Source organism: Doryrhamphus excisus, linkage group LG14 (assembly GCF_037039965.1).
Source record: "Doryrhamphus excisus strain RoL-2023G ecotype Guam linkage group LG14, RoL_Dexc_Guam_v1.1, whole genome shotgun sequence".
Classification (NCBI taxonomy): Eukaryota; Metazoa; Chordata; class Actinopteri; order Syngnathiformes; family Syngnathidae; genus Doryrhamphus; species Doryrhamphus excisus.
Genome location: NC_136370.1, coordinates 7,842,229 through 7,869,024, shown reverse-complemented (window position 1 = coordinate 7,869,024; position 26,796 = coordinate 7,842,229). Strand labels below are relative to the sequence as shown.

At 40.1% G+C, this 26,796-nt stretch overlaps 3 protein-coding genes across 3 annotated transcripts; 2 read left to right on the top strand and 1 right to left on the bottom strand.

Moving 5' to 3' along the window:
- Window positions 1-145: 145 nt before the first annotated feature.
- pole2 (polymerase (DNA directed), epsilon 2) lies at window positions 146-6,111 on the top strand. The gene is made up of 19 exons (XM_058090259.2): window positions 146-308; window positions 623-723; window positions 816-891; window positions 963-1,040; window positions 1,914-2,007; window positions 2,089-2,163; window positions 2,605-2,688; window positions 2,788-2,844; window positions 2,919-2,967; window positions 3,074-3,146; window positions 3,215-3,387; window positions 4,174-4,263; window positions 4,323-4,377; window positions 4,460-4,519; window positions 4,591-4,668; window positions 5,431-5,539; window positions 5,605-5,781; window positions 5,859-5,926; window positions 6,014-6,111. Exons 1-19 carry the CDS (start codon window positions 238-240, stop codon window positions 6,030-6,032), a joined length of 1,587 nt encoding a protein of 528 aa, XP_057946242.2. The 5' UTR covers window positions 146-237; the 3' UTR covers window positions 6,033-6,111.
- Window positions 6,112-6,123: 12 nt separating this feature from the next.
- On the bottom strand, window positions 6,124-18,374 carry nemf (nuclear export mediator factor). The gene is made up of 31 exons (XM_058090256.2): window positions 18,217-18,374; window positions 18,011-18,079; window positions 17,465-17,567; window positions 17,104-17,229; window positions 16,878-17,026; window positions 16,288-16,355; window positions 16,120-16,209; window positions 15,971-16,044; window positions 15,824-15,894; window positions 15,054-15,129; window positions 14,831-14,971; window positions 14,554-14,762; window positions 14,310-14,483; window positions 12,624-12,687; window positions 12,453-12,541; window positions 12,260-12,363; window positions 12,130-12,192; window positions 11,940-12,052; window positions 11,394-11,451; window positions 11,259-11,317; window positions 10,248-10,365; window positions 9,972-10,180; window positions 9,863-9,912; window positions 8,860-9,004; window positions 8,710-8,787; window positions 8,439-8,633; window positions 7,625-7,660; window positions 7,451-7,557; window positions 7,334-7,377; window positions 7,151-7,230; window positions 6,124-7,072 (listed from the first exon to the last, which is right to left on the bottom strand). Exons 1-31 carry the CDS (start codon window positions 18,273-18,275, stop codon window positions 6,995-6,997), a joined length of 3,099 nt encoding a protein of 1,032 aa, XP_057946239.2. The 5' UTR covers window positions 18,276-18,374; the 3' UTR covers window positions 6,124-6,994.
- mok (MOK protein kinase) lies at window positions 17,931-26,726 on the top strand. The gene is given in 13 exon segments (XM_078795935.1): window positions 17,931-18,027; window positions 18,821-18,966; window positions 20,768-20,882; window positions 21,228-21,317; window positions 22,532-22,660; window positions 22,662-22,763; window positions 23,631-23,679; window positions 23,810-23,988; window positions 24,902-25,003; window positions 25,105-25,278; window positions 25,498-25,606; window positions 26,024-26,215; window positions 26,282-26,726. Coding segments are annotated over 13 exon segments (1,467 nt in total). The 5' UTR covers window positions 17,931-18,022; the 3' UTR covers window positions 26,357-26,726.
- Window positions 26,727-26,796: the final 70 nt, after the last annotated feature.

The following is a 26,796-nucleotide window of genomic DNA, read 5'->3' as shown; positions in this document are numbered from 1 at the left end:
CAACACATATATATCGTTTGAAAGTGAATATTTTTGATGAATCGTCACTTTCCACGTTAAACAAGCGTGCTAATAATTTAATTCCCTTATAATTTTAACCAAAAACGATGTAACTCGAAAAGGATGTGACGACATAAGTAAACGCCGAAGAGGGCGGAAATGAGGACATGAGAGGCGGAAGTCAAATATTTCGCGCCAAAGCTTGAGTCGTCGAGTTTGTCATAACAAAAAGAAAAGATGGACGTCGCTCGCAAAATTAAATCGAAAGTTTCCGCTGACTTCAAGATGCGTGGCCTTATCCTTCGACCGTATGTATTTTTTTCATGGCTCCACCTTATTTCACGTGCTGTTTATGTTAGCTGTTTGGTCGCGTTGGCTGAGAACTAGCATCGCAAACCGATGAGCGCTCTTACGGCGCTTTCACACGCACTTTATTTACAATAAAATGCTAATTTTCTGCTGTCAAAGAAACCTCCTTGACATAATATTCGAGCTTTACAGCTACTATCCAGTCAAACAACCCTCAACAGCCACAGCCTGTTTTTGTGGTTGTAGTTTGCAGGCGTGCTGAGAGTTGTTTGTAATATATATTTGTATTAATATATTGGTTTGTGTTGTCCAGTGAGGCCACCAAGTACCTGGTGGAGGTCCTCCAGTCAGTCAACCCCTCAGAGCTGGATGATGTCATTGAAAGGGTGATGGATGCAGTGGAGAAGCAGCCACGTGAGTCATGTTTTATATAAAATTCCCTGACATACAGTATATCGTGTATACACTTCGTGTGTGTGCTGTGTGTGGTGATTGTTGTCCTGCAGTGTCTTCCAGCATGATCGAGTTGTCCGTAGTGGAAAATGCTGTGCAGGACTGCTCTCAGTCCTCTGATGAAGCCATGTAAGTCCAAATTGGTCATTGTTAGGTTGAGATATGTCACTGTGTGAACGGGGTGATTTTATTTTTTACAGAAATAACGTCTTCAACATCATCGGAGCCTTTGACGTGCCCAGATACATTTACAATGCGGAGCGCAAGAAGTTTGTGCCGTAAGTAAAAGGCCACGTTTTACTCAGTAATGGGTGGGATGTCTAAAAGTCATACAGTTTTGCATTTCATTTTGCAATTTTACAATGTGCACTTGGAATTTTAACGTGAACAGGACTCTTCAGGAGTTTAGCTTTAATGTTGGCTTTTTTTATTGTGTCTTAAGAGGAAATATGTGATGATGACCATAGAACCAATGCTTTGCTTTTTCCTGCTCCTATATCATGTATTCCAATGTAACTTGCATTGCATGTTCAAAATAAATATAGAACATAAAGCGGTACGCATGTCCTGGCTGCTCAGTTCAATCAGGCTATAAAGTGACAATTATAACATTCATTCGTTCATTCATTTTCTACCGCTTTTCCTCACGAGGGTCGCGGGGGTGCTGGAGCCTATCCCAGCTGTCTTGGGACGAGAGGCGGGGTACAGCCAATCACAGGGCACATATAGACAAACAACCATTCATACTCACATTCATACCTATGGACAATTTGGAGTCCAATTATAACATAAAGAACTGAATTATTTATGTTTTCACGATCATTAGTATTACGAGGGGTTGACTTATTTTTATAACTTTTGAGTTAGGATTAATGATGGTAATATATGTGCTAAATATTAATTATTCAAATATTAAAAAAAAAATTGGTTGATATTGTATATTATATTTTGATATATTTATTGAAATTCATTAAATCATGAAATGTGATCAGAAATATTCTTTTGCTTATTTTTGTGACTTATTTATGTCCCGCTACATGAAGCATTAATCTGATTGGTTGAACTTCAACAAGCCAGAGGTAGACCTTGTGATATCCAGGCTTTACAATACTACATCCTTTAGTATTTACCTCCTTGTTTGTACCTCTCAGCATCAGTATGACCAGCCATCCGGCTCCAAGCCTGTGCGGCACCGCCAGAGACAAAGCAGAGATCTTTAGGGAGCGCTACACAATCTTACAGCAGGTCAGTCGGCCTCTGCGTCACGCTTATTTTGTACTACTTGCATGTGGTTTTAATGCCTTGAATTTATTGATGTGTTTACAGCGCACACGTCGACATGAGCTATTCACCCCGCCTGCCATAGGAGCTGCTGTAGTGGAGAATCAAAACAAATTTCAGGTATTTTCTAATAAAGCTACCATAACTCTGCATACAATAGTCCAGGGTGTTTATATACTCAACTGCAGAGCGCACCGAGCATCTATTAGGTATTTAATAGGGTACAAGTCTGTTTTTTTTTAAATACACATGTGTATATAGTGTCTATGTGTATATATTTTGCAGACTTGATTGTACTTAATCAAAATATAGTGTCATATATAGCCCACATAAACTATTAAAATAGAGTAATTTCCTCCTTCAATCTCTAATGGATACGTTTCTCCATGTCAGCTTTACAGATGCCATGTCAGCTCTGAAGGTGGTGTTATAGTAAAGATGTCTATTGTGACAAATCGACATGTCCATAGCTGCAGCTGCTCAAGCGGACTCATTGATTTATTGGTGTCATCACACGTCATCTAACCAGCAGATTATTTGGTTGTTTTGTTTTTTTACCAGCTGAAGACAATTGAAGCTCTGCTGGGCAACACGGCCAAAATGGGAGGGGTGATCGTACTGGGGATGATCACACAACTTAAAGAGGTGGGTCACGTTATTTTTTTGCTCCATTCCGGATCACATGAGGACATAACATTGCGCCTGTATGTCTCTCTAATGTCTGGTATTGCTTTTATTTTGAAGGGGAAATACCACTTGGAGGATCCGACAGGAACAGTGGAGCTCAACATATCTAAGGCAATATCCTTTCACGTGCATGTATAACAATACATCAGGATTGAAACAGTTGATATTCGCCTTCATTCATTTTGCACCAGTTTCATAACGGCCTTTACACAGAATCCAGTTTTGTTCTGGCTGAAGGTAAAACGTCATTATTTGTGTTGTTAAAGATGTGCACTGTGTGTTTCTGAGACAAATTGTTCTGCCTCTTTGCTAGCAAAATCTTAAAAGCAGTTTTGTCTTGCAGGTTGGTACGAGGACTCTGTGTTCCACGTTAATGGCTTCGGTACGCCACCAATAGAGCCTTCATCAGCCACAAGGTAGGGATATCATCTACCTTGCACAGTCCTCGTCATGACCTCATCTTGTCGTCAACTTCTCTTACCAGGGCGTACTTCGGCAACGTTAATTTCTTCGGCGGGCCGTCCGCCACATCTGTGAAGGCGTCGGCCAAGCTGAAGCAGCTGGAGGAGGAGAACGAGGACGCCATGTTTGTTATCGTCTCGGATGTGTGGTTGGACAGCGTGGAAGTGATGGAGAAGCTCAACCTCATGTTCTCAGGTACATATGCCAGTAGTTATCGCAGTTCCTCTTATAGCCCCACCCTTTTTTTGCTTAACCTAAGCAACCTAACAAAATTAACAAAAATGTATTGCAAAAAAGGGTAGTAAGGATAATTTCTAATGCCGCCTACAGAGAACATACTAACTCCTTATTTCTAAAATCAAAAATACTTAAACTTACCGATATAGTTCATCTTCAAACAGCTAAAATAATACATAACGCTAAAAATAACCATTACCTAAAAATGTCATCCAATACTGAGAGGAGAAATATGATCTCAGGGAAGAAGTACATTTGAAACACTTCTATGCTAGGACTACGTTAAAAAGCCATAGCATTTCAGTATGTGGAATCAAACTATGGAATGGATTGAGTAAGGACCTCAAACAATGCACAACGATGAGCCAATTCAAGAAACAATACAAGCAGTTGATGTTTGCTAAATACAAGGATGAAGAGTCTTGAACCAGTCATGATGTGCTATATATATCACTATATTGACACTTACTATGGTACCCATTATGTCATTGGATGGTCATAAAAACACCTTAAACTGTATGATGGAAAGCAGGAAGTGAACAAATGTAACAGTTAGTGATTGTAAAAGTACCAGATGGAGGGGTAGGATTTAATTAGCTTTGCTTCTTCCTACTCCTTTTGGACATGTGGAACTGTGAACTGATTATGTGATGCACTCAATTGTAATCTGATGCATGTTCAAATGAAATAAAACCATTACCAAAATTTGGCAACATACAATTCTTGGCTGTCTTCCATCTTCAGGCTATGCTGCGATGCCTCCCACTTGTTTCATCTTCTGTGGAAATTTCTCTTCAGCCCCTTATGGAAGAACTCAAATCAAATCCCTGAAAGGTGAGTTATTTCAACTCTTGACATTTCACATTTTACACAGTATTGTTTATTCTGTGTAGAGTCGCTGAAGCTATTGGCGGATAGCATATGTGCACATCCCACCATCCACAGCAGGTACCAGGTATCTTTGATTACAATCTAATTGAAAACCTTCTGTCAGTCAGTGTTTGACTGACCTGTTTTTTTCCACCTGCAGTAGTCGATTTGTGTTCGTTCCGGGCCCTGAAGACCCTGGTCCGGGTACCATCCTACCACGGTAAGCAACCAAGCTATGTCCATTTTCACACATTTCACCTAGCATAAATGCTATGTGGTGTTTGTCAACAGACCTCCACTGGCTGATCACATCACTGAGGAGTTCAGACAGAGGGTTCCTTTCTCAGTCTTCACCACCAACCCATGCAGGTAGGAGACCAAGATTTCTCAGATTTAAGATTAGGCCAAATTACGCCAATACAGGAGTAACTTAACACCCTAAAAGGTGTACAATTCCTTTTGACCCTATTCTGTTTAGGGATTTGTTGTGGTTTTACTAGCTTTCTACTGGTAGGCTCTTTTTTTTCAAAAAGTTAGACTAATTTACCATATTTAACACATTCTGCTTAGCACCATTGTCTCTCTGGTTCAGCTTCATGTCACAAAATAGCATAAAGGCAGTGAGCATGCTGAGTGGAAGTATGCTGTTTGTAAATAAAGTACAATGGAAATGTTGGCCGTCACGTAAAACACAAATAGCTCACCTCTATTTTGTTTTTGTTAAAGTAGCACCTGAAATAAAGACGCACTGTTGCGTTTGACAGTACTTTCAAGAAAAGAATCTATACTATTCTATAATAATTCCAATATTTTAATATAATTATTATAGAATTAAATATAATCTAATATAATTCTATAATCTATATCACAGGTATGTTTAATTTTCCGATTATATTGGGTATAGAGGTAATATTTCATGTCTAGAGGGCTCTAATGTAAACAAATATATTTAGAAGGATGTAAACAGGTTTCCTATGATCCAACTGTGAAAATATCATAAATACACTAATCAAGGTATGTAACCAATTAACCAGATAAAGGAGGGATTGCTGTAATTTACAGAACCCTATTCTGACAAGAGGTAACCGAATACAAATTGACCTACCGACCCATATTGTGTTACCTTGTCAGGATCCAGTACTGCAGCCAGGAGATCGTCGTCATCAGAGAGGACCTGGTCAACAAGATGTGCAGGAACTGCGTGGGTTTGCCCAACAGTAATCTTGACATTCCAAACCACGTAAGTCTCATAACAACTGTGGAAAATTCCTGTTAGGACCCAGCTGTTCACTTTGTTCCCCTCAGTTTGTTAGGACCATCCTGTCCCAGGCCCACCTGACCCCGCTGCCCCTCTACGTCAGTCCTGTGTTTTGGGCGTACGACTACACCTTACGAGTCTACCCAGTCCCTGATGTTGTGGTCTTTGCAGACAAGTACGACCCTTTCAGCATCAACCACGTGGACTGCCTGTGTGTCAATCCAGTATGTATTCTATTCTATTCTATATGTTAGTCACAGTGTCGTTTGACTCATCTGATTTTCTTTCATTATCACGACAGGGCTCTTTTTCAAAAAGTGGTTTTACATTTAAGGTGTACTACCCATCCAACAGAACAGTTGAGGACAGGTGGGATGTTTTACCTTTCTATGCTTTGCAAAAAAATATCAGCCATTTGAACAGTAATGAATAATATTGCTCTCGTATCTTTTACAGCAAACTTCAAGGACTCTAAAAAGACAAGGACAATGTTTTCTTTTCATTGGATGCAACATTTAAAATAGTGCTCTGTAATGAATAAAAATATATATTTATTTTACTTCCTGTACTTCCTTTAGGATCAGCTTTGGCCCAATTAGCCACCATGTGTTAAAGAAATATTTTTAGATTTTTATGCTTCCACAATTTTTTCACAAAACGCTTTGCTAAATAGAAACAAAGTAAAGTAAAAGCAAGATAAGGTGGCGAGAAGTGCAAAACACTTTAACAAAAAGCAAAACAAATTACAATTGCACCAGCTTTTGGACGTTTGGGGAGTTGGTACGTTCCTTTTCCAGTAAATGTTGGGGCACAACAAAACACTGACACTACCTAGAGGGGGATGTTACCCCTGTTATGCCCTCATTAAAATGTTTAGTGGAGCCCTGTAGTACATCTGTTCTTTCTCGTTGACCACAAAACGGGCAAATCATGATGCCAACACCCCCCACAACTCCTATTGTTACAACTTCCTGTCTGATTTCTGTAGTACAATCCCCTCCTAGGTGGTGTCATTCTCACTTGTTTTACGTTTGGTTAAGTGTTTTGCACTTCTTGGCTACCAACAACGTGTGGCTACCCAAACGTTATCACTTCCTGTAACTCTGGGATTTGGTACATTGACCTTCCGAGTGGTGTAATTGTAATTTGTTTTGCTTTTTGTTAGTGTTTTGAACTTCTAAGCCACCACCGTGATGTCTATTTCTAAGGTCCACAGCACACAAAATGATCATTTTACAGCAGGACATACTGTATAAAGAGAATTTTTACAAAGTTATCATTGAATCTGGTGTGCCTAATGTTGTGGGCGTAAACGGAGACTATGAAATGCACCCAAAAAGAAATTTGTTCCTCACATGATTCCTCGTCTCCATTCCAAAGACGGATTTTGGTCATCAGAGTCTGTATCAAGTGTCCAGTGTCAATGATCGACGCATCTTACTTCCTTTTGGCGGCCAGCAGGTTGGGAGCAGACACTTTCACTTTGCCAGGCATGTTCCTGGACAGGTCGACATCCTGCAGGATGGATCATGGTCGTTTTACAAAAACTTATTTTTTCTTCAAGAGGGGGAAAAAATGTTGACAATTTCTTACCTTAACACTGCGTAGTAGATCCTTTTCTCTCGCTGAAGCTTCTTTGGCTTTCATGAAGCTCAAAAGTGCGGTTCGTGCAGCTGGGAGGTACGTGAAAATAAAGTAGTCATATAGTGGTTCACGTAGCGAGATCGGTCCTTGACTTGTCACCAGTCCAACTGGATCATCTAACCAAGTTCTTACCTTTTCCTTTCTTTTGACTGCCTGGCGTCAGCTTGACTTTATACCTGCAAGCGTAGGAGGGAAAAAAAAAACATTACATTCTAATGGCTAATTACACAACTTCTGTACTGGACATACTTGAAGTTGGAGAGTGCACTGTAAGGGGCGCAGGCGGGCACTGCAAACATCAGTACGTCCTCAAGGTGAGGTTGTCCTGTTAGGGAGGTGAGTAGGTTCTCTGCTTCCTGACAACAAACAAAAGACATGGGAGCGTTTATTTTGTGCAATCCAACAATGGCATTGGGGACCTACCTCTGCCCCGGGGTTGTCTGGATCCACGTCGTCCTCCTAAAAGACCATACAGTGTCAGTCTATGCAGGATATAAAGTGATATTTCTTTGATATACAATGCAACCAAACTTGGATCCATTTTAATTGTGTTTCCGGGTAAAATATTGAAAGTCATTTTATTAACTGTAAGACTTTCTTGGCAAAGGGATATTCAACTCCTCTTTGTTGTTGTAAACTAAAATTGTACAATGTACTCCAAGACATTTCTTGCACCACTATTATGTAGCATTCATTCATTTTCTACAGGTTTATCTCTAAACTGATTAAACCGAAGTGAACAGTTAGCGTGTCATAATTTTTCTGAAAATCAACATTCATTCACTACCGCTTTTTCCTCACGAAGGTCGCGGGGGTGCTGGAGCCTATCCCAGCTGTCTGCCAGCCAATCACAGGGCACATATAGACAAACAACCATTCACACTCACATTCATACCTATGGACAATTTGGAGTCACCAATTAACCTAGCATGTTTTTGGAATGTGGGAGGAAACCAGAGTACCCGGAGAAAACCCACGCATGCATGGAATGCATGGAATCGAACCCTGGTCCTCCTAGCTGTGAGGTCTGCGCGCTAACCACTCAACCGCCGTGCCGCCCACCCAAACGGACAATTTGTATGCAAAAATGGGTCCACTATGTCAATGTCTTGTAGTATTGATAACATCCTCATTTTTGAGAAGACAATGTAACGAAAAATAATGTATGTAAATGTAATAGTAAAATAATATTGATGGTATAAAAATAATGAAAGGAAAATATGTAAACATTACATACCTTGTCCTCTTGTTCTACAGGAGCAGCCTCCTCATGCTCCCCTGCCGTCTGCTGTGGTCTCTTGGCCACAACCTCCTCTTGGCGAGGCTTCGGAGGAGGCTTCTGAGGGGCGGGCTTCCTCACAGGCTCCTCTTTCGCTTTTCCCTTTTTCCCTTTCTTTCCCTTCTCCTTCTCTTCTTTTGCGGAACCGGCCGACTAAGAAGAGAAGATTAGACTTATGCTCAGAAGTGTGTGTGTGTGTGTGTGTGTGTGTTTGTGGAGCCACACCCACCCCCAGCAGCTGCATCATGAGCTCACGGTCCTCGTCATCCTGGTCCTTGTACTTTTCTTTGATCTTCTTCAGCTTGTTCTGCGACAATGACAGCACATGTGAGACTTCCAAAATCCTGTGATCCGACACGCCCACAACCAGGCTAACAACCTTTTGGCCTCTCTTCAGTGGCGCCTGGGAAGGGCCGGCGCTACTTTTAGAGCCGGGGTCCACGTCAGGTCCTGCGCTTGTGATGTCAGTGTTCTTGTCAAGGTCGGCCACTTCTTCCTGTTTCTGCTTCTTCTTCTTTTCATCTCTAGCAAGAAATATCAGAAGACCAAAACATGAGAGGATGGACACCTGAATAATCAAATGCAGTGATTATCCAATGGTTGTACCACAGGATGTTAGTGTGTCATGTGAGATCATCAGGTGTGTTGTGGGAAATTATCTGATTTCACTTGGTCTGAAAATGATTATTGACTACAAATAATGTGTCGAAGATAGCAACATATGCAGTGACCACTAGATGGCAGAAGATACATAATCACTTTTTGTAACGTTTTTGTTTGGTGGTGTGTAATGGCTTTTCCAATGGAAAACATGGGAAAGCCACTGTCACACTAAGAGCACAAATCAAGCGGAACCAGTTGCAATGAAAACGTTTCAAAACTCCAGAGAGGATCTGAACGCCACTCCAATACTGGCGTTCCAGGGGCTTCCTTTTTTTCTTGGCGGCACGACGTGATGTAAATTGCCTATACGGAAGTGGTGAGTGATGCTTCAGCAAGCTTGTTGGCTTTCACACTCTTTTGAGCACCTCTGCAGGGTCCATGCTGGCAGCCGCTGTTGGGACTTAAAGGAAAACTACACTTTTTTTTGGGAATTTTTGCCCATCATACACAATTCTTATGTGAGACTTAAATGCTGTGTCCTTTAAAGATATAAAAACCCCAAAAAGAGGCAACTCATTACTGTACATATATAATGTACATATAATGTACAAGCTACAGCGGATGGACCCTAATATTTGGAATGAACTCAGGATCCATTGCAATGCATTTTAAATATAGCAGGAATTTTCATTCCAATTTTTCCATTCTGGCTCATTCCACATATGATCAGGGTATATGATTTGATAAAACAAGAAGTGCAGTTTTTAGGCAAAACTCACCGTCTTTGTTTCACCGGCATGTGCTTCTTCCCTGGCAAGTGGACGTCAGCCTGAAAGGAGATTCAATGTCAGCTTGTGCGTCTTTAAGACACACATGAGGAGTTCAAACCTGAGTGGGCTCTTCCTTTGAGATGAAGAGGTTCTGGGAGTTCCTGTTGGGTTGCAAGTGAGTGAGAGCGATGGTCGTATCGGGGTAGCTCAATTCTTCACTCGCTTCCTCTTTGATCTCCTCTAACTCCAAGCCATGTTCCGTTTCCATGTTCCCATTTCCCGCGTCCTCATCTCCTCCTGCTTCATCGTCGGCACCGCTATCGTCACCTGCAAGGGCAACACGGTAAGTCTTCTGACGCTAGCATGATAGCATCATGGACGTCAACACACACACCAATCAGCTCCTCCCCTTCCTCCAACAGCTCAGCGGTTCTGGACGCCACGTCCTCTACGTCCTCCACCGTCTTCACCTTACGCTCGCCTTTGTGCCGAAACACGCTCTGCTCGTCCACCTGGAAGCGTGGTGCAAACAAAATGTTGGATGTACATGCAGTATCACATACAGCAGGGGTCTCAAACTTGCAGCCCGCGGGCCACATTTGACGCTAGTTTGAGGCCCCCACCTTGATACCAAAGTTTAATGTTGAAATGACAGCTTAAAGCTGTGTGCACACCGGATACAATTAACATGATTTTGCCCCGCCCATACTGTTACCCTACCCTGTTACCCCGCCCTGTTTTGCTTTGGATTAGCAATGAAGCTAAAGGCTTATGACGCTGGGTACAAATAAATGCAGGAAATGATTTGGAATAAAAGGGAAAATACACGTCAAGATAAAGCATCTCATCAAACATGTTGTTAAAGTTACGACGCTGCTCCCAGATGGAACTGAGTACGATGCTAACTTGCTAATTAGGTCAAATTATTACGTTTCATTCATGTTCATGTTAAAGGTTAAATAACTGTTAATACTGTACTTTTGAATCTGAAAAAAATAATTTCCTATCAACTGTATGTGGTTTCTTACGTTTTTCTTATTTGCTGTTTTATTATTATTTTACTTATTTATTACTGATTGATTGATTTATTGTCTTTATTCTTAATTTGTTTATTTTATTATCTTATTTTGTGTATAGAAAAATAAAAATGAAGATATTTGAGAACAGTGGAATGTTTTATCAGATATTTTGGTGTGGAAAACCAGAACCAAAGTACTGAAAAAGTGTAGGGTATAGCAGAAGCAAAAGCATTGAAGATAGTTTTTTTATTGATTTTTTTTTCCAGTTTTTAATAAATGCGTTTTTTGTTTTTTTTTTTAAACCTGATGCGGCCCGGCTTCACCCAGAACCTAGCTCCAGGTAAATTGAGTTTGAGACCCCTGACATACAGGCTTTGGTGCTTTACCTTGAAGAGGAAGCCAAATCCCATAATCAAGTAGGAAGGCGGAAGATAGTTTTTCTTCCCTGAGGAGAAAAAGTGATCATTGATTCGTTAGTGTGTTTCATCACAGTGTTCAAAGTGGGAATTAACATACCATACCTCGAATCATGAAGCTACCGGTGGTCAGGTACTCTCCTGTAGGAGCCGTTTTGGACACCTACAACAACAACAGCTCATGTAATGAACGTTTCCATCATTTTACAGCATGTATTCAAACATATACAACCTCAATATTACTATTATTATTATACCACACTAATAAAAGTTTGGGGCGGCACGGCGGTCTAGTGGTTAGCGCGCAGACCAGGAGCAAGGAGACCATGGTTCAATTCCACCCTCGGCCATCTCTGTGTGGAGTTTGCATGTTCTCCCCCGTGCATGCGTGGGTTTTCTCCGGGTACTCCGGTTTCCTCCCACATTCCAAAAACATGCTAGGTTAATTGGCGACTCCAAATTGTCCATAGGTATGAATGTGAGTGTGAATGGTTGTTTGTCTATATGTGCCCTGTGATTGGCTGGCGACCAGTCTAGGGTGTACCCCCGCCTCTCGCCAGAAGACAGCTGGGATAGGCTCCAGCACCACCCCTGACGTAACACAAAAATACAACAAAAAAAACACGCTGATTTCTTGTATCCTGAACTCACCTGATGATGGTGGACCCACCAAGCACTGGTGACTATCTTAGCGTCCCAGGCGGCGCTGTAGCACACAGACATGGTACCCGCCTCTGTCAGGGTACGAGGGGGGATGGGGTTACCTGTAGCAAAGATGAAGACATCAATTGGGAATTTCTTAAATTCTGTGTGTAGACAATCGGGAGACAGGAAGGCTGACCTGTGGGGTTTTTGATAATACAGCTGGTTGCACCGTGGAGGTCAGCATGGACATAGATGTCGCCTGGATTGTAAAGATGAATTAAGAGAGTGTATGACCTCTGACTTTAAAACATGTGGTCCTTCTTTACCGGCCCGCAGGTAGCGCTTGACGATCATCTCGTTCTGCTGCTGATCCCTTCCTGCGATGACGAGGTAGTTCTCAGAGGTTATGAACCACAGGAACTTCTCAAACCTGCCAAACAGAAGAACAACAAATAGAATGGAGTGGACACCAGGATCTCCTAAATAAGAGCAATCAGCAGCTGTGGAGCAGTCACCCACCAGTAAACCTTTCTGGCCTTCTGAATGGTGGTCACCGTCTGGACTTCTTTCAGGGTTTGCTGGGTTTTTTTCTCTGCGGATTTCATGGCCTTGAATGAAGGCATTGGAGCATCGTCAGTGGGAAGTCACTGTGGGCTTGATGGCGAGATAAGAGCAGAACCGCTTTCTTACCTTATCTGCCGCTTGGATCGTTTTCTGCTCCTTCTTCTCAGCACTGCGCTTGCAGTCGTAGTACCTTGAAAGGATACATATCATGACCTTTACTCCGGCTGACAGCACAGTGCTATGCTGTAGACGTCTTCAACACAAACACACACCGATGTGGCATCTGTAAAGCTGGTGTTTTTGGTGGAGTTAAAAAAAATTGCTGTAAATTATGGGGCGAACAATCTGTGTACATTCATTCATTTTCTACCGCTTATCCTTATGAGGGTCGCGGGGGGGGGGGGGGGGGTCAAGGTCAATCTGTGTACAATGAGTACAAAATATATTATGTAGATTTTATATTGAATATAATATATTAAACATATAATAAGTATCATTACGATACTTTATGAGGACGATACTTTAATAATATAAAATATACTTTTGTAAAGGCAAAAAGCCTCATCCCAATAAACATATTTTGCTAAATATTTTATTTAAGTATTTTGTGGGAACAAATGAAAAAAAAAACTGCATTGTACAAAAAGGCCTCCCCACTAATAAACACCTTACCACTAAATTACCACAATAAACACACGGTACTCTAAATAAATACATATATATGAAATATGGTAACCATCATAATTTTTTTTAACAAGGTCATATTTAATATAACACCTTTTTTTTCAAATAAAGGGCTGAACCCACTAAACATAATACTATATTTTGCTAAATATACAGTATTTTAGGAATTAAGAATATAGTATTTTAATCAAATTACATTGTACAAATAGGCCGACCCACTAATACACCTACCTCTAACAAACGTAAACGCAAGTAAATACATATACTGAATATGGTAATGCATCATTATCATTTTTTTTAAATAAGGTATTATTTACTGTAATATTATTTTTTTAAACTTTTACAAAAAAGGCCTCATCCCAATAAACGTACTGTACTATTTTGCAAAATACATTTTTTGTAAAATAAGTGTGATTATATATTTGTGGAGGGGGGGGTGTAATATAATAACTATAAACTATAATATTTTTCTGACATTGCATTGTGTAAATAGGCCTCCCCACTAATAAACACCTTACCACTAATAAACATCTGGTACTCTATAAGTCAGTAAATAAATAGACAGAATATGGTACAGTATATGAGGTCAGCATCCTTACAGTGCTATAGTGTAAGAATAATGTCCATGTGTTGCTGCCGACCCTCCCTGTCCTTTCTCTGGGGTGTGGCACAGCTGTCCCTCTGTGTTTTGTTTAATTGGTCGTTGGAGAAAATAATTACTATCTCATGAATTTTGCCAAGCAACAAATGGCTGCACAAGACCAGGGAGATAAATGCAATTTTCTTCATGCATGTTGCTGCTAGAGTAGCTACAATATAACCATTCACAGTACCGTATAGTCACCAATTTCTTATCAATTAATAATATTTGTTCATACTATATAATCTTAATTTGTTTTATTATATTGCAGTAACCTGACATCCAAGCTAAAGGCTACACCGTGCATGAGATTGTATCTTTTCTCCAATAGATCATCTTTCATTGTTGATTATAAGTAGTGAGTAGTTTATAAATTAAATTGTATTTAATAAAAGTGAGAGGCATATTAAAATCTCATATTAAATGTACATTATTCATGTTTTTTTACTATTGAATAGGGGGATCTACTGTACTTAAACTACACTTACTTTTTGGCATTGGCGTATGCTGACAGGCCAAGATCCACATCCACCAGCATGGGTTTGTTCTTCTGCAGCTTCTTGTTCTGTCCTTTGTCTTTGTTTTTGTTTTTCTTGCCCTTCTCCTCATTGGCCTCCTTCAAGACTTCTTCCTCCTGGTCTTCTTCGTTAATGTACGGATTCCTAGAATTTAAAAAAAAAAGGCAGTTGGTCATTTTGTTGCACACTACTTGTGGAAAATTTAGGGTCCTACTTTAAAAGCATGGTGATGTGATTGGTCTGCAGCTTCAGCTCCTTGATGGCACACGCCACGGGGTCACTGGCGGCTTGCGCTTCTTTGACGAGCATTCCGATCTCTGTCCAATCCACCTGGTTGGCTAGAGCACTGCGGATCACCTGCAGCGCCCTCTCCACCACGGTCAGGTTCATCTCCACAAGCTCACCTTTCACTCTGTCCACTTCCTGTGAGGCACAAAGAGCATGTCTCACCACAGCTTCTCTTTCTTCGTCTTTCTTCTTCACGGCTTTACCTGAACTTGATGCAAGGCCTCCAGTCTTTGCTCATGGTCCCTCTTGACGTTCTCCAACTTCTTCAAGGCTTGCTTCTCCTGCTGCAAAGCCTTCATGTCGATCCTCTGGCTCTCCATCTTGGAGAAAAACTCATCTACCGCCTGAGAAGACAACATCACAAGAGATCACGGCAGCAGAAACACAGTGGAGATTAGCCTGATGTGATAAATTGGGAGTGTTTACCTTGTTAAAAGTATCAAACTCCAAGTAGGGGCTTTTTAAATGTTGGGCAAAGAGGAACGGATGAAATTCATCATAACTGTAAAACATACATTTTTTATTAGGGTGGATTTGTCAGTTTATATGTAAATGACTTGATGTCATACTACATACAACTAATATTGTTGTTACATGTTAGATGCATATTTTCATTTATTATCTTAAACCGCTCAGATATTAGGCTTTACTATACACACTTGAGTACAGTGTTCCCTCATGACATCGTGGTTCACCTGTTGCAGACTTCCTGGACAACACCCACAATGTTGACGAAACGTTCGGCATTGTCAAAGGATCCTGCAGGTGCGCCCAAGACACAAAAGACGAAGAAGAAGTTGCAGGTGTAGGGTCCCATTATGGAAGGAGGAAAATACGACGAAAGGAGCAATACGTTTTAACCAGGATACAAAAACGCTACAGTACAGAAGAAGGGCGCCAGGATGACGAAGAGGCACGGTCAAATTAGTGAAATTATAAATAATAATAACATGATTAAAAACAATATTATAAATTATATATATATCCTGAATAAAGTATATGATGAGGGGTTTAAACATAAAAAAAAAAGTTGGCTACTTCGGGATATTATCTATTGCAAGCTATTTTGGGAACCTATCACCAGCGATAAACGAGGGAACACTGTAAACACAATGAGAATATTCACAGGCACTTGAGCATGGCATACTATTATTCATAGTTAAAGGGCATACATAGCATTGTGTAATGTGACTTACGTGAGCAGCTCTTCGCTGGCTTTCCCTGGAGTTAAACTTGGCTTCTTCTCACTCTTTTGAATGATGAAGCCCTTCAATAAAACAAAAGAATTGTTTTTAAAAATGACATGGGGTGGGCAAGATGGGAAAAAAAGTCACATTACATACTTTGTCACTAAAGTTCTCTGCTTTTTCCATGTATGTCTCAGCCATTTGCAGGGCTTCTAGGATTTTAGGTGCAGCTGAAATAATATAAATATTAAAATAAAGAAAAGATTTTGCACATGGCTATCAGCAGTAAGCCTGCCTTGACATACCTTGGGAAGCCTCCACTTGACTGTCAACTTTGACTGAGCCTGGCAGTCCAGTTTCAATTAAACAATGTTCTATTAGAGCGGCTCCATAAGCTGTGGAAGGTCATAAAATATGATGAAATGAAAAATGATATTTCATTTGAATGTAGTGAAATTAAAGATGTTACTTACGAAGGTGAGGGTTCAGCACCCTTTTCACTTGCTCGCCATTTGGTGCTTTGCTGATGATTTCAGTGAGTCTATATTTTTAAAAAAAAGTTTAAAAAATGAGGCTCCATTACTAAATAATATATGTATATTGTCATTGTTGTATTAAAAGCATGCATTTCTGAATGTAAATATTTTTTAATTATTGTATTTTTTAATGAACATTTGTAAAAAATTCTCCAAAAAATTCTCCAAAAACTTCTTCACAAAATTAATGTAATTATTTATTATTTAAAACTATTTAATTATTTTAAAATGCTCTAGGCACATAATTTATTTGGGAAATATATATATATTGTTTATTATTCCTTACAATAGTTAATATTTTATTTGTTGTAATGCATATTTATGTTACAATATACATACACTGTACAGTAAATATATAAAGTATCATTGTTTTAAAATATTAAACACCTAGACAGTTGAAAATGCGTCTGCATACGTAATAAAAAAGGTATCTCTCTCCAATGAAACCCTACCTCCAACAGACACACTGTACTCTCTGCAGTTGAGTAACCGAACACCATGGCCATTATATAATTGACGCTAAGTACCTTTCTTGAGAGATGAGCGGTTCTGGGGGTCGTGCGCTCTCTATTGGGTACCGTTCCCGCACAGCAATCTTGACGTCTTCTGCCTCGGCTGTGCGAAATCGCAGCAGATTCAGGATGGTGTACTCATGGTCTGCAAGAATGATGTTACCCTGCACACACACAACATACGCATATTGATATATTCTGTATACTGTATTATGTGTTTGAGCCTATGATATCCTCCTACCCGGTCATAGAGCTCGACGATCAGGTGATAGGCGGCCTCATCAGAGCCAAACTGAATGTCGACGATCCTGTCAATCCCGAGCTGTTTCACCTGTGTCAGCCGTCGTGTCTTCAGGTGCTTGCGGCACTAGAAGGACATGGCCTTTACATATATGCATGCAGACTACCTTAAGTAAATTACCTTATCCAACAATTCCAACTTTCCAGACTTCTGTATATGTTTTAAATATTCCGCTCTCTTGTTCTACATGATGTGGAAGGGCCCCTTTAAACTCTTGATTAGAAATTGCCACATTCTCAGCACTGACACAATGAAACACTAATACCAGAATAACTAAGCTTGTTTAAAAAAAACATCTTACTTTCATTGCAAAGCCCGAAGGCATCATGTTCTTCGGCCATTCGAAGTCTGTGGAATGGATCCGGATGCCCGATTCAAGCAGGAGAATGGCTTTGCTGTCAGGCCTTTTCAGCAAAAATACAAACCATCTAATGTGATCCAGTTCAATATATGTATGCATTTACAAAGATAATAATGTATTATACTGCAAAACATTAGGAATGTTCCTTTCATTTGAATGGCAAATTTCACAACAGGTGGCTCGTATTGCTACTTGATGTAGCATGTAGACTATATTGAATATAGACGTCTTCATCATGCTGTTCATGTTTTGATAATTTTGTTTAATGAACCTATTTGACGGTGTTAATGTTATTGGAACACTGTAAATAAAACTATGGATCTTGGTTAAAAAAAACCCTCTAAATAATACAAATGGACTGGAAGCGGTCATAATCGTCATCACAGCTTTACATCTATGCTGACGTCACGGCATTAAACTGTACAGTAGTAAACTTATTAAAAGAACACACATCTAGCGTAATGAGTGTTTTAGCGAGGTCCTTACTTTTGTAGCCGAATGAGGTACGTCTTGTTGTCGATGTCGTACACGTTGTTCACTCTCATGCCGATGTAGCTGTCAAAGAAAACGAAAAGCGACACAAAAAAAGAAATGAATGGCGTGGAAAAGAGCGTAAACACGTTAGCATTTTGGCTAGAACCTCCCAGATGAGACAAGTTAGCTTGATTGGGGGCGGAAAATGTGTCACCTACTTGGCATTTATCTCCGCGATAACAGCCCTAATATCCGCTGTGGTGAATCGTGTTTTCATGTTTAATTATTGTGTATTAAAGGGAGAAAAAATGTCAAACAAAATGATAAGACTAGCTTGTGCCACACTTTGCTGATCAGGGGTGATTATGGAGCATGCGCAGTGAGGCATACAAGTAGGGAAGCCGACGCGGAGCAAAACTTGTATTTTTATGGCATTTGTCTCCCCGATAACGTCAATTAAATGTGCTTTGGAAATTCGTGTTTTCACGTTTAACTAATATGTGTTACAATCATAAAACTATGTTAATTTTGCGAAATAAAGACTAGCCGGGTTACTGAGCATGAGCATGAGCATTGAATACAAGTACGGAATCCGACGAGGGGCAATAATGACAGATGCTTTTTTGTGCTGTGCAGGAGGGAGTGGAATCACTGAATGTGGTGATGATTCACTGCTTTTCGCTTACGCTTTGACATTAATTTACTACATCAAATAGTGACTGTTGCATTTTTGTATACAAAATTCATGCTTGCTAGACATCCTCAAATTCCATGTGCACTAATGATGCACTACTCCAACTGGTTGATTGGCGTTAAAAACAGGGCAAACCTCCGGAATGCATGGAAAAATGGGGCTAACAGTGACTGGAACAACACCGGAGATGTTGTGGATGTGCAGAACCGCCACAGCCCGAAGCCCGGCGAGAAGACGTGCAAGCTAGCCATCACCACCCATCTCTGGAAAAAGGGTAAGAACAACAATTCGGCGTTAAATAATAAGGGCCTGTGGGTATAATTCAAATATTTTACAGTAGGTCACCCACACGCTTGATATCAGTCGCCTTTCTGAGCGAATAACCTCATAGGTTGCAGACTTCCGACCGAAGTGGCCGGCTTCTCTCGTCGGGTCAAGAGGGGAGGGCGAAAACGTGCTCCGTTACCTAGGCGACGGTCAAGCTAACAGCTCTCACTACTGAAGCTAGGCTAGCACTCTCGAGGCGACTTCGCTTCGTCCTTTTCGGCATTTTATTAAAAAACAAAACAAAAAAAACAATAAATAAAATGCCTGCTCCAAATATAAACGTGTCGGAGGAATGCACTGTAAGTATAATTTGACCGCTATGCGTATGTGTATGTGTGTATTTCTGCTCACCGACCTCGAATCCACTTCCATTTCGCATTTACTAAATATATTAACAGTTATTTTGGCAGTATTATTATTACCATTTTTGCACAGGTTAGTGCAAGTGTTGATTATTCAAAGAGATACATACACAAAAATATTTCTGTAATGTGTAATGCTAAAATTGGTTTATTTGTGACTCTAAATTGCCCATCGGTATAAATGTACAGTAAGTGTGAATGGTTTTTACAGTATGTGTGGTTTATAAGTGCATGGTGACTAGTCCAGGCTTGTCCGAAATCAGCCTAGGATAGGCTCCAGCATAGCCTGCAACCCTAATCAGGATAAGCCACATAAAAGATGGATGAATGGATGTAAAGCTAAAAGATTAAAAGTCTGAGAATTGACCCGTGCGGGACCCCACTCTTAATTAAAAAAAAGTAATTATCATCATTATTGTTTTACATTTAAACATGCTAAATGTACAAAACAATTGATGCTACTTCTCAACATAGTAGAATACAATTTTCAGAGCAAATATTTTATGAGAATGTTCTAGATTTTGCCAGTGTAGTAGGAAGTGGAGGGCCCCAAATGATGAAATACACCCTATGTGCGTATTTAAGTTACACATACAGACACAGTTCTTACACCCAACCACTAACCTATGAAAAAACTGCAACTTTTCATTTGATGATATTACGTTAGATATACATACCCAAGCCTGAACACAGTATGTGTGCTGAATGCCTTATTTTATCATTAATTTAGTCATTTTTATGCTTGAAAATACTTCATTTAGTACACACAATTTGCTTACATATGCACATTTGTAGACTAATAATAGGCCGTACTCAACTGAGAAACAGCGAGGAATCACAATATGATATTAATTGGCTGTGAAAAATGTGAAAAAATGAAGCTGCGGGGGAGGGGGGGGGTGCAACTCTATACTCCATGCAGGCATTTCCAATCTTTGTTTAGGATGTTTTCAAACTGTGGTACAAGTATCACTGGTGGTACACAGGCTCAGGGGTGCCGGAGATTTAAAAATAAATCAATAACTAAAACTATGTTAGAGACTTGCATAAAATAATGTAAATAAATAAATGTATTAATGAACGATTTGCGGGAATTAAATTTAAATTCAAGTTTGTTTGCTAAAATAGCTAATAATATAATATATAAAAAAATACATTTGGGGCTTAAATATACGTGAAAAAAACAACACGTGAAAAAGATGAGAAGTACGCTCCCTCAGGAACGATGGATGAAACATCCTTCCCTCGCTAAAATCCCAATTCCCTAACGCAATAAGTTTTATTATCCAATCAGGGCTGATTGAATTGCTGCATTCACTGTCTAATGAGCAGTTGTCCTGCTGTTGCTATGCGCAAATGAGCTCAGTCTTGCTGTCGTTGTTGCAGGCTACAAAATAATCAAGAAGATCGGAGAGGGCAGCTTCTCCGAGGTGGTCAAAACTCAGAGCCTGAAGGATGGGAAATACTACGCGTGCAAAACAATGAAGCAGACCATTAACAGGTGAACGCTGATGTTACTCAGATAACATGTCATTGTATGGTCATATCACCCCGTACTTTGGTAAAAAAAAAAAAAAAAAAAAACTTAAATTATATTGGGAAAGCAGGAAGTGAACAAATGTAACAGTTACTGATTGTAAAAGTACCAGATGGAGGGGTAGGATTTAATAAGCTTTGCTTCTTCCTACTCCTTTTGGACATGTGGAACTGTGAACTGATTATGGGATGCTCTCAATTGTAATCTGATGCATGTTCAAATGAAATTAAACCATTACCATTACCATTACCATTACCATTACCATATAAGCCTGTGGTTTCATGAAGAAAACTTGTGTTATTGTGTTAGTGTGGAGCAGGCCAACAACCTGCGGGAGGTTCAGGCGATGAGGAGACTCAGCCCTCATGCCAACATCATCCAGCTGCATGACCTGGTTTTGTGAGTTCTTTCTTCATCTTCTAACATGCCACCTTACAAGACTTGCCTGATAACACACAATTAACCTGTTAATCACTTGAGTTGCCACATATTTACATGAAATACATAGAGCAGGGGTCTCAAACTCAATTTACCTGGGGGCCACTGGAACTCGGGTCTGGGCGAGGCTGGGCCGCATCAGGTTTTCCAGAAAAAAAAACAAAAAACGCATTTATTAAAAACAGAAAAATGAATAAACTTTGTTTTGGTTCCGATTTTCTACAAGAAAAGCTCTGATAAAACATTCCACTGTTCTCAGATATCTTACTTTTTATTTTTCTACACAAAAAAAGATGACAAATAAATAAACAAATCAAAAATAAAGAAAATCAATCAGTAATAAATAAATATAATAATAATAATTAAATGGCAAATAATAAAAACTTAAGAAACCACATATAGTTGGTGGGTAGACATTATTTTTTTCAGATTAAAATGAACAAAGCATTATTAGAGCCCTGTAGACATGACAAAACACGACTATAGTCACATTTTTATTTATTTACAACATATTGCGCAACTGCAGGGTCTTGAGACACATGCTAACTCGCAAACTAGAGAGCTAGCGACCTAAACGGTAGCCTTCAAGTTATTTCCTTTAAACATAAATAGCCAAAAACTTACCACTTCCACACGGATAGGGAGGATAACTATTAACAGTTATTTAACCTTTAACATGAACATTAATCAAAGGTAATAATTTTTTCTGGGTACATGATACCATACAGCATCCATATCAAACTTGCGCGGGCCGCATTAACATTAAACTTTCATATCAAGGCGGGGGCCTCAAACTAGTGTCCTGCCGCGGGCCACGTGTTTGAGACCCCTGACATAGAGTATTCATCTGTGTTACATTTAAGGACCTCCACAGAAAAACTGGTGAAAACCCTAATCATGCCTTTTTTTTTTACACACTAAACCCTATAGTGTGCCGCTCACATGTGGAATCAAACATTTACAGGCATACAGTACACAATATTGTACTTAAAAACATGCAGTAACACAACATCACATCTTGTTTAAGACTTTTCCAGCTGGAAATTGGAATTGACTTGCAGATATCACCGTCAAACCACTTTCTATAAAAAAAAATACATTTACAATTTAAAGCAGAGAAGTATAATAAAAATACTTTTTGAGATACTGTAATATTTTCCGATTTGTCGTTTCAGTGACAAAGAAAGCGGCACCGTGTCGTTGATTTGCGAGCTGATGGAGATGAACATATATGAGCTCATTAAAGGTGGGCGGGACTTTGACTCCCAAAAGTGTAGAAACACTACAATAAAAATGAGATTTTGTCGGAATAATGTTGTGCCTCGCAGCAAGACAAACGCCATTGCCGGATCAGACGGTGAGACACTACATGTACCAGCTGTGTAAGTCACTTGACCACATGCACAGGTAACTTTCATTTTTACCATATCAAGCATATCAATTATTCATTAATCAAACATATTTTATTAACTACAAAGTGATGTTTCAAGTCACATTCTATTGTTACTAACTTTTGTACAAGTGTAAAAATAAGTTAGACCAAAAAATACGGTTGGATTGTTGCGCTGCATAGGCAAGGCTTCATACAGCGCACCATTACTGCAAAGTTTGGACGCAGTAAGACAGTCATTTGGAACTTCCTTAAAGCTCCTGAAGGTTATGGAACAAAAAAAAGTAAATTTGTAGACCCAAAAAAAAATGTCATTAGCCCTTAGCCGGAGGTTCCAATTGGACACGGGACAATTCTGCATGTAAATCAAGTGGCCAAACAATAAACCCAACATGTTGCTAAGTCACTGTTTGTGCATTTTTATGATAAAATGTATGTCTGTAAAATTATTTTTTTAATTAATATTTTTGTGTCTGGAATAGATTATTTGATTGACATAATTTTTTGCCTCAGTTTTATACATTTTTTGGATGATTTTTGAATTAATTAATAGCCAAAACCAAGGTATCTCTGTATTTAGATATTTAAATATTTCCAAGGTCTATCTATGGTTACCGTCATACCTTTCCTATTTGCTATTATTGGTGTCAAAAAGATATTTGTGCGGCCTGCCACAAATAAATTTGACACTACTTGCCACAGATAGATAGCAGTCCTGTGGGTAACTGTCTTTTTTTTATAGCAATAGTTTCAATGTTTCCAGCATTTTGTGAAGTGAAATCCAAAATGTATGATTTCCACATTACCTTGCACTGATATTAAACTAATTATTATATAAGGCGATTTAATTTGGAGGCTAACTTCCGACTGTTTCGGCTTTACAGCTGCGGGATCTTCCACAGAGACGTAAAGCCAGAAAACATTCTCATCAAAGTAAGCGGAAAATCTCATGATATTCACTTTTTTTTCACATCCCACTTTTACACAGATAATATCGCTCAACTCTTCTGACAGATATAACCACAATAATAAGTTATATCGTAAAATTATTCATTTTTTTTAGCACAACGTTCTGAAGCTGGGAGACTTTGGCTCGTGCAGGAGCGTGCATTCCAAACCCCCCCACACAGAGTACATCTCCACCCGCTGGTACCGAGCCCCGGAGTGCCTCCTCACTGACGGCTATTACAGCCTGAAGATGGACATCTGGAGCGCCGGCTGTGTTTTCTTTGAGGTCATGAGGTAACTCCACGGGAAGGGTATATTTTAGGGGGGTCACTCTAAGTGTCGGCAGGGAGGAAGGAGCCGACACTTGACCGATTACAGGAGAGTAGGCGTGGTTGGTCGGGGAAGCAGGCCGAGGAATCTGAACATTTTGTCCCAAGAGATGGTGGGACCGATCATCACACCTCCATGCAAAGCGGTGACGGCAAATTGCAGTCAAACTTCTCAAATAACTCTCGTCATGGTGCGCTCTTCTCCAGCAGACATCTGCAGCTGTGTGTTGTAAAGACGGTTTCTGTAAAGTCTCCACTCCACAATAATAAGTCCTTACCCCTCCTGCTCAAACTTGACTAAGTCGCCCATAAACATAGCACACATCTTGTGGCAGCCATGGAAGCGTATGGCACAGTCAAGAACACAAGGTGCATTCATGAACATCGGGTCTTTACATTTTTGCCAGGCAATAACTTGATCAATCAACTAATCAATGTTGTATTTTGGTGTGTCTTCTATTCGGTTTACTTGCGTTGTTCAACTTCACTCTTCTGTTAAGTGTCTTTGAGTATTTTGAAAAGCGCTATACAAATAAAATGTATTATTATTATTTGTTATATTTTACCCCCCCAAAAAATTCTAATTGTCATCTTTGGGGTGTATTGTACTTAATTATTATATATATTAGAGTATGTATTATATTTTTCCATCCATCTCCGACCGCTTATCCGAGCTCAGGTCGTGGGAAGCCCAGAATACCTTCTCCTCGGCCACTTTGGTCAACTCCTCCAGGTGGATCCTGGCATGTTCCCAGGCTAGTTGAGAGACATAGTCTCTCCTGGGCCTCCCGAGACCTCCTACCAGTCAGATGTGCCCCGAAAACCTCTCCAGGGAGGCATGACATGGGCTCACTCCATTCATGTCGTTGTCTTTTCAGCTTGAATCCTCTCTTCCCCGGCACCAACGAATTGGACCAGATCGCCAAGATCCACGATGTGTTGGGAACTCCTGATCAAAGCGTGCTGCGGAAATTCAAGCAGTAGGTTATGTCACTCATTCATCATCTTGCACAAACTGACTTACCTGAGGGTCGGCTATGTACAGTACATTGGTGACGGCGTGATGTTTGATGCTTGACAGATCCAGAGCGATGCATTTCAACTTCCCTGTTAAGAAAGGCTCCGGAATCTCACGCCTTATTCCAGACTGCCCGGCCCCAGCTTTGTCTCTACTGTATCAGATGCTGGCCTATGATGCCGACGAACGCATCACGGCAGAAACTGCCCTGAGGCACGCATACTTTCGGGAAATTCGGTACATATGGCATATTTACATTAGATACGTATACATTACCAATGGAAATTTTGGACATATACTTCCTATTAATAAGATAATTTTTTTTCTTATGGAAACATTTGCTTTGGTTAAGATTCTGTTTTGGTTTGACTGAATTCCCAATGAATGTTTCCCAATTCTGTGAAATTATGCAACTTTATATTTTGTAAATAATTTTTCAGGCATATTTGCTTTCAGGTTGGCAGAGAAAAAAGCTGATGGAGTCTCCTCTGACCTTCTGTGGCGACCCACTCGACTTGGCAAACAAATGAGGGGGAGACACACGAGGCCCACCCCTTTAATTGGTGTAAGTATTATATCTATTTTCATTCATTCTACCGCTTTTTCCTCACGAGGGTCACAGGGGGTGCTGGAGCCTATCCCAGCTGTCTTCGGGCGAGAGGGGGATACACCCTGGACTGGTCGCCGGCCAATCACAGGGCACAAACAACCATTCACACTCACATTCATACCTATGGACAATTTGGAGTCACCAATTAACCTAGCATGTTTTTGGAATGTGGGAGGAAACCGGAGTACCCGGAGAAAACCCACGCATGCATGGGGAGAACATGCAAACTCCACACAGACATGGCCGAGGGTGGAATTGAACCCTGGTCTCCTAGCTGTGAGGTCTGCGCGCTAACCACTAGACCGCCGTGCCGCCTATATCTATTTTAATGTATGATTTATTCAAGGAAAGCATCTCTCCCTCTTTCTTTAGCACAACACAAAGAACGTAGCAGAGCCCCTCTGCAGACGGAACATCCCCCATTACACTACTGAGCTGCCCAAACTCAACATGGCTGTCACGGGGCCACAGCGGTCTTTCCCGGCTTCGCCCGCGTTCACACTCACCCACAGGGGCACCCTGCCAGCCATCGCCTCCAAGAAATGCCAGTCACGTTTGGCCAAGGTAAACTTAAACCACGCTTTCATTGATTTAGTATTATGTGGTATAATGTATTTTTTCTCTTCACAGTCCGAGTCACAAAAGGTGGCCTTAAAGCCCTTCTACATGCCGCCTCTGGGCAGGAAACATGGAGGAGGCTGCTGAGAGCCAAAGACACTTCAACATTTGATGAAAAACTTCCTCTCAAAACAGGATAGACGTGAAAATTCCCCCTGGCCGGTCAATAATAGCTCTGTTACCAGTAGGGAGTTATTTGTAAGCAAGCAGAAACAGCTGTACATGAGAAGAAACGTCCTTCTGGTCCTATGTATTACACATATTACAAAAAAAATACTATTGTTGTGATTTATGATATGGGCTTTTTAAATGTCACAGTTTTTTTTTTACTTGCCACAACGTAGCTACTGATACTGATCTTCATCAATTAAGCTGCACTGTGTTGTAAATGTGATGTTATACTGTATCTAATCAAAAATAAAATGGAAGGTATTGTTTGCATTGTTTCGATCTAATAGTAAAAATGTAAAAAATATTTGTCAGCATCATTTTTACAGGAAAGCTTATAGATTCAATTAAAAATATTT

Coding starts and splice junctions, on each gene's coding strand:
- pole2 (XM_058090259.2), top strand. CDS start 238: ATGGACGTCGCTCGCAAAATTAAATCGAAAGTTTCCGCTGACTTCAAG. Junction 3,388..4,173: donor GCTCAACCTCATGTTCTCAG/GTACATATGCCA, acceptor TTCCATCTTCAG/GCTATGCTGCGATGCCTCCC. Junction 4,520..4,590: donor CCGGGTACCATCCTACCACG/GTAAGCAACCAA, acceptor GTTTGTCAACAG/ACCTCCACTGGCTGATCACA.
- nemf (XM_058090256.2), bottom strand. CDS start 18,275: ATGAAAACACGATTCACCACAGCGGATATTAGGGCTGTTATCGCGGAG. Junction 16,045..16,119: donor TCAAGTGGAGGCTTCCCAAG/GTATGTCAAGGC, acceptor ATATTATTTCAG/CTGCACCTAAAATCCTAGAA. Junction 12,364..12,452: donor AAGGCCAGAAAGGTTTACTG/GTGGGTGACTGC, acceptor TCTGTTTGGCAG/GTTTGAGAAGTTCCTGTGGT.